This window comes from Castanea sativa, chromosome 5 (genome assembly GCF_040712315.1).
Source record: "Castanea sativa cultivar Marrone di Chiusa Pesio chromosome 5, ASM4071231v1".
In the NCBI taxonomy this organism is placed as follows: domain Eukaryota; kingdom Viridiplantae; phylum Streptophyta; class Magnoliopsida; order Fagales; family Fagaceae; genus Castanea; species Castanea sativa.
In genome coordinates this window covers 34,471,733-34,479,363 of record NC_134017.1, presented here as the reverse complement: position 1 = coordinate 34,479,363, position 7,631 = coordinate 34,471,733, and the positions used below count along the sequence as shown (strand labels likewise).

Genomic DNA, 7,631 nt, shown 5'->3' with positions numbered 1-7,631 from the left:
AAAAAGAAAAAAAAAAAGCAAAAGTTTGAACTAATATCTCAAAGAAAAGCTCTGAAAGCTTGATTTTGACCATTCCCCTTGGTCAAATCTATTCACAAACCAATAAGAAAGTGATTAGCAATTTTAAACTAAAAGGATTGGGGATACAAAAGGTCCCAATCGAACAAAATTGACTTGAGGGTGTTTTGTGAAAAACTCCCGTTTGATTCACTTTTGTCTATTGAACCTTGTATTTTTCTAGTGGGATTTTTGTGTGTTTTGAAAATATACCATGTAAGGCCTTATATAGTGGAAAAAATGGGGATTGGAACGGTTTCCAGACGACGTGGGATTCATTCCAAATCTCAGCCATTATTACAGAAAACTTGCATTTTTATGCCTCTGAAAGCCTAGTTGTGTGCACAAGAAAGTGCTTGCGTATGCATGCTTTGGACCACGTACGTAGGCTGCTGCCCACGTACGTGGGCCAAGGGCCACTTTGGTCATTTTATTTTAAAAAAATATTTTTGCTCATTTAAAAACTTCTGTTTTCCATTTTAACACTCCTCAAGTCAATTTGATATATTATTGGGCTCTAAACCGGCCTTGGGCCCTAACGTTTGGGTATTATTGGGGAACAGGGGCCCGAGTCATAAGGGATACAAAATGTGGTGTCTACAGATGCCCATCTTTTAATTTGTGAGCTTTGCTGAATGAATCAAAAGAATAAGAGACAAAATATTTTGTTTCGACATATGGCTCTGGCCCAACCCATGCACATGACACACGCCACGCATACATGGGGTGAGGTGCAACTCCAAAGAGCTGTATGGAATTCATATGTCCGAAGTCCCACCTTTTTTGCTTGGGAAAAGAGCAACGATAGGTTCATTATCCCAAAAACTATTTTGCCACTTCCAAGCAAATTGCGAGTGACTCGCTATCTTAGAGTCACTTAAAAGGGAGAAGAAAAACAAACAAGGACGCTCTTTGAGCTAACCCAACAAACAACAAAAGGATACCGTCTTTATGGTGTCCATCTGGGGCTCTTGCCTCAAACTTCTCCAAATGACTCACTTCTCTTGTCTTCTTCACTTCTTTCTCTACCTTTTCTAGTGAGGCTCTTGCCTTAGGTTAACCTTGGTCACTTTCTTTATCTCTATCTCTACCTTTTCTACTATGTCTGCATGTTCAATTCTCGAAGGATATGTGTACGAGTAGTCTTGATTGTTGGATCCACTAGGGTGGTGAAAACTCGTTGAAGAGTAGGTATGTATTGAAGGAATCTTCTGTCTCTTTCATGACTTACTTGGGGATGAGAAACTTGTTGAGGAGTAGTAGAAATGGACTTGCTGAGGAGTAGTATAAATTTTGTAGATGTGTGATCTACTAGGGAAGAACCTTCTACTTCTTTCACGGTATGCTGAGGACATTGAGAAAGAATCTTCTACTTCCTTACTAGGATACTTTAGGTTTACTTGATCCACTGGGGAAGAATCTTCTACCTCTTCTCTAGGGATTGTTTAAATATGCTCGGGTCCATTGGGGAAAAATCTTTTGCCTCCTCTATGGGGATGATGTTCTAGACATGTTTGATCCACTAGGGAAGAATCATCTGCTTCCTTACTAGGGATATTGTTCTTGAGTTTATGTGATCTGCTGTAAATGGTTTTGGGATGTATATGTTTCACTGGGGGAAGAGCCTTCTGCTTCCTTTACTGTTCATGACTAAACTACACGAGTTTAGTGGTGAGGCCGAAACTACATGTAGTTTAGTTTAGCCATCATGAGACACTTGGCAGAGGCCTTACTCTGCCTATTTTTAGTTCTTTTTCAACTATTTCACTAATTTATGCAATCCTAACACCTTTTTTGTCATTTTTGCATTTGAACATCATTGCATCCTTCTTTTTATCTTTATTCTTGCATCAAAAATATCATTTTTCATTATTTTCACTTGAATCAAGAATCTAATTTTATCTTCTTCTTTTGCATTCCTCATCCCCTTATGTTGGTCTAGGAAGCACCAACAAGGTGGTGGAGTGACATAACCTCTTTGTTCTCAAAACCAGGGCTTATATCCGGGAAGCCGGTTTTGAGCCTATCCTTATCCTCCTACCAGAAATGGGCACAAGTGCTACTTTGGGGAAATGCCTTATCGAGAGGTGGTGGGATACTACTCATATCTTCCATATTGCTGAGCGGGAGATGATGGTGACTCTCTATGACTTCTACAGCATGATCGGCGTGTCAGGCATCCAGCTGGGTTTTGACATGTGAGGGAGGAAGTATCCCACCAAGACCATCCGTTACTTTGACTTGGTGTCTAATTACATGTTTCTCCCATAAAGGACCACAAAGGAGCGCGCCTGGATGGCTAGGGCATTTCTTCTACATTTGTTGGGAGCTTATATCTTCACTAATGGTAGGCAAACAGTGTCCTTAAGTTAACGACCCTCTTTCAAGACTTTGTAGATGCACGGAGAGATAACTGGGGCCAGGCATGTCTTGCCTATCTTTACTTTATCCTCGACACTCCTAGTCGGGGCACCTTATGGCAGCTTGTGGGGCCTTGGAAGCTCCTTAAGATTATTCACTTTCCATCTCTTGTATGTTCATTTGTAACTTATAGTCTTGCAAATTGTATCATCTTACAATCTATATCATCTTGTATATAACATGTGGCTTGTGCTTCTTTTTGCAGTAGTGGATTGTTAGGTATGACCTTATAACTCCGGGCACCGATCTAAATTTGAAGGAATTCCCTCGAGTGAGGACCTACCTTGTTGGGTTAACTTTGGATGAGGTAAGTTTAAAAGTTCCAGTTTTCATGCTTCTTCATGCATTTCCCTTAGGATACTCTTCTTCTAACCTTGTGTCATTATAGGTCAACTGGACTCCATGGGCTAGCCAGCCCCTTCTCGCTTCTCCGGATTAAGAAGTTGCTGCCATCATTGCTTTAGAGATTACTTGACCCTTCAAATAAACGGGCTTAAGGGCACTCTACTTAGAAAAGAGGTTGCGGTGTCAACTGATGGGTAGAGATAACCAACAAATTTCGATGAATCCTCCGGACTTCATGCTTGCCCCACACTCCATGACTGATGCTGAGCACAACTTGTGTAGGAGTGGCATTCCCTACCTTTTTTCTCCAAACACTTGGGCGGTGAGTTCTTCTTTCCCTTTGTTCTTTTTTCTTCTTGTTGTCTCTCCTTTTTTTCCAGTCACTAACCCTTCTTTCTTCAAATTGCAGCCCAACATCCAAGAGCATGAGGAGTTGGTATAGTTGGCTGGGAATCTCAAGTTGCGGGAGACCAACTATTCAAGGAGCTTGTACGGTTATGGAGGGGTGGCCTACCCAGGCAGTGGTGTTGGCGGTGAGGAGGGTTCAGAGGCGACTCCTTGCTACCAACCAAGGAAAAGGCAACACCATTGATTACCTACAGTCAAGACACATAGGCATACAATACACATATTTCTTTTGTTGCTTTTATTGTTTTTCATTTCCCTTAGCAGACATTTGAATTCAATTTGAGGCAAAGGGTTATACTTAAGAACATCTTTTTATGTTTATGCTTTTAATTGGGACTACTACTTAATTTACAAGATATATGGTTAATTATATGTTTCTATACAGTATATGCTTCTTTGATGCATGAAATCTTGTGGTTGAAATATCCTTGAATGATCCTTTAGGTCGTAAGAACCCTAAGGATACCTTGGAGTGGAAAAACCATGCTTAAAACAGAGGAGAATGAGTTTCTGCCAAGCTCTATGCGTATATGGGTATGGGCCTACGTATGCAGCTTTGACTTCGCATATGCAGGGTTGACTTTGCGTAAGTGGGCTGCGAATTAGACGAAACCCTAGCCACCCTAATTAACCATAAAAGTAGCCGTTTGGGTCCCAAAACCGTCACCAACGTATTTTCAACTTAGAGAGCACTTTTCTGAGGTCCCTTGATGGCAAAAAACTCTCAACTCAATGTTTTTGCTTGGATTAGGAGGCTTGGTCCTGATTTCAAGGACTCCATTGCCCGCTGTGGTCTTTCTTGTGTCTTTCCGTACCATTAAATAAGGGTGGATGAGCTTCTTTTTTATGCTATTGCCAACTATTAGGTCCCTACTAGGCATGTTTTCTGCTTCAATGGAGTAGAACTATACCCCCCTATCGAAGAACCGGAGATTGACAATCTCATCTTCCCTACCCTGGGTAGGGATCTCCCTTCTTTGCTACAAGTTGTGTTAGGAATCCCTCTTGCTACGACAAATAGGTGGTGCTTCTTTGTCAAACTCAACCTTAGCTTGGGTTTTGCACACTTTTCCGACTTGGCCATTCCCGTAGATGAGAGGTCACTCTTTTTGCGCCTTTTTCTTATGTATTCTTACAAGGAACTTCTTGGTCCAAAGGTCATATTGTGTGGACCTCTGGATGTTCATGGTGGTTTATGAGCTAAAGAGAGGTAACCTGGTAGGCTTGATCTTAGCGGAAACCCTCAATGGTTTGGATGCTTTTCATAGGAAGGAAGCAAGTTTCTTTGCAGGAAGTCCTCTTCTTCTTCAGGTATAATCCCTAACTTTTGCCTAGGTTCTCAACCTAGTGGAATTCCTATAATTTTGCATGGATTTCCTATCAGTTTTCAACCCATTGAGACACCTTATATCATCTTTCATTTATATATATATATATATATATATATTTTTTTTTTTTTGCTCATGTTCTCTCTTCTTCTTTTTTGCTTTTCTCTTTCTTTTTTTTTTTTTTTGCTTTCCCCTTTTTTTACTCCCTCTCTCTCTCTCTCTCTCTCTCTCTCTCTCTCTCTCTCTCAGATATGGCTACAAGAAAGGCTTTAGTTGCTTCAACCTCCTACCGTAGCCCTCCAACACATACCTCCCTATGCATATTAGGGACCACCGGCTTCATCAGAATGACATGAGCTTTGAGGCGTAAATGGAGCTTATGGTCCTCATCAAGGAGACTGACATTCAATGGGTCATGGAGTGGTAGCACATCTCAAGCATGGTTTACCGTTGCTGTAAGGACTACTGTGTGCCTTTAGTTAAACTTCGCTGCTGCTCATACTACTCCACTTGTCGTATCTCAAGGCAATTTAGAGAGCGTTAAGGAGCTCCTAGTGGTGAAGGTGCCTTACACACCATAGTGTTTACTAACAGGATCTTGGGTAGGCTTCATAAGGCTTGGCCACGCTGTTGGGTGACTAGAGGTATTGCTTCTCCTCGATACCTCTATACCATTGTAAGGTACAAGCATTGGTTAAAGAATGACATGAAGTGGATTCTAAGGGATGAGAAAGCTAACATGAAGACTAACAAGAAAGCAAGGAGGGCTGAGTGACCACCTTGATATGCCCTACATATTACCTTTTCTGCACTTTATGATTCTCATGTTTTTGTTTTTGAATTTAATAAAGGATTGGAGTGTTCCAAATCCCATATGAAAACAGTCTTGTTACCTATTAATTTGAGCAATAAGAGAATCACTTTTTATTATCTTCGCTTATTATCATTTCATTCCTTTTTTTTTTCTTCTCTTTTTCCTTTGCCATGTAATTTTTGCCCATGATGTCCCTTCGGGAATTTCGCCATGCCCATGGTCTTTTCCCCTAATTTTTGCCTAGGTTGCCTTTCGCATTTTCAATCTAGCGAGGTTCTTTTGCCTAGGCTGCTTTTTTGGGTTTTCAACCTAGCAGGTTTTTTTTTTTTTTTTTTCCTTTAAATGTTGTATTTTCAAAGTCTATCCATGTTGATTGGGCGAAGTATCTCTTCCCCATCCAAATCTATGATCCTTATAGCACCTCTAGACATGATCTTTTTAATGAAAAAAGGCCCAGACCACGTTGGCTTCATCTTTCATCTTGGATCAAAAGTCTTGTCTCTAAGCACCTTTAGGACTGAGTCCTCTTTTTTAAGGTTTCTCGATTTCACTTTCTTGTTGAATGGTCTAGCAATCATTTTTTGGTACCCTTGTGCATGATATTGTGCCCTAGCTCTTTTCTCGTCTATCAAAGACAATTTTTCATATCTCGCCTTAGCCCAATCCTCTTCTAGGACCTCAATTTCCACCAATAACCTCAAAGATTGTATCTCCACCTTAATAGGAAGCACCGCTTCACTACCATAAGCCGAAGAGTAAGGTGTTACCCCAGTCAACGCATGGAGAGAAGTTCTATTACCCAATAAGGTAAATGGAAGCTTCTCGGCCCAATCTTCGTATGTCACTACCATCTTGGCTAGGATGTTCTTCACATTCTTACTAGCTGCTTTTACAACCCTCTTACCCTGTGGTCGATATGGTGAAGACTTGTGATGCTCAATGCTATATTCTTATATGACTCTCTAAACTTCACCCTCAATTTGGGAACCGTTATCAAAGATGATCTCTTGGGGCACCCCAAACTGACATTTAATGTTGTTTTCTAAGAACCGAGCCATATGCTTAGCCTTCAATATGGAGTAGGAGGCAGCTTCCACCCACTTGGTGAAATAGTCAATTGCCACCAGGATGTATTCATGCCCATTTGAAGCCTTAGGAGCTATCCTTCCAATCACATCTTTGCCCCAAACAGAGAAGGCCATGGAGAAGTCATGCTATACAACTTACTAGGTGGTATATGGTTCAAGTTGGCGTGTGTCTGACAATCATGACAACTCTTCACATAGTCCACACAATCAGTCTCCCTCATATTACAACAGTACCCCATCCTTAGGATTTTCTTGGCTAACATTCTCCCATTCATATGAGGGCCACAAATCCCTTGATGGACTTCTTCCATTACCTTTTCAACTTATTCTTTCTTCAAGCAACGAAGTTGTATACCATCGTAAGACCTTCTATAGAGTTGTCCTCCATATATGATGTAGGCAAAAACCACATTTTCGTCCCTACATTTTCACGCGATTCCCACTTTGGTCCCTAACTTTTATTTCCACTGCTTTTAGTCCCAATCCTGGAAAATGCGTCTCGTTTTTGTCCCTGTCGTTACATCAGAGATGGAAATTGCACAGGTGGTAGACGGCATAAATTAAAAATATTAAAATAATATCCACATAAACCACATGGCTTTCCACGACAGCATCTAAATTAAAAGAATTAAAAACAGAAATAAAAACCAAAAATTACATTAATTGAGATCTAAGTGTGTCTTAAATAAGAACAACAAGAATACAACAAGACCCAGAGACTCTCTCCCTCAAGACTCTCCACCCTTCTCTCTCCTTTGACCTCCCGTACCCGCCGATGAAGCTCATGTTCCACTCGATCACTAAGTCATCGTTGTCTTCTCCCTCGAACCCTAACCCTAACCCTAACCCTAACCTACTCGCCTCCTCCGGCGACTTCATCCACCTCTGGGACCTCTGCGACCACTCAATTGAGCCACTCTGCGTGCTGAACAATAGCTTTCAAGTTTTGCACTTCACTCACTTCATTTGATTGGAACGAGGTCGAGCCGAAGCAAATCAAGAGGTGTAGCCGAAGCGAAATGGGTACGAAGAGCTGACTATAATGGATTTCTTCAAATCCATATATTAGGTACAAAGAACTGATGGCTAGGATTGTGTTTGGTTGATAAGAAAAATCAGTTGTTGGGTTTGTGTTTATTGCTTTTGTGTTTGGTTGACAAGGAAGATCTG

At 41.0% G+C, this 7,631-nt stretch overlaps 1 protein-coding gene across 1 annotated transcript; it reads right to left on the bottom strand.

Annotated features, from left to right (window-relative positions):
- Window positions 1–5,849: 5,849 nt before the first annotated feature.
- Window positions 5,850–6,575, bottom strand: LOC142635101 (uncharacterized). Its single transcript, XM_075809315.1, has 2 exons — window positions 6,342–6,575; window positions 5,850–6,278 (listed from the first exon to the last, which is right to left on the bottom strand). The coding sequence occupies exons 1-2, from the start codon at window positions 6,573–6,575 to the stop codon at window positions 5,850–5,852; spliced, it is 663 nt and encodes a 220-aa protein (XP_075665430.1).
- Between the last annotated feature and the right edge of the window lie 1,056 nt (window positions 6,576–7,631).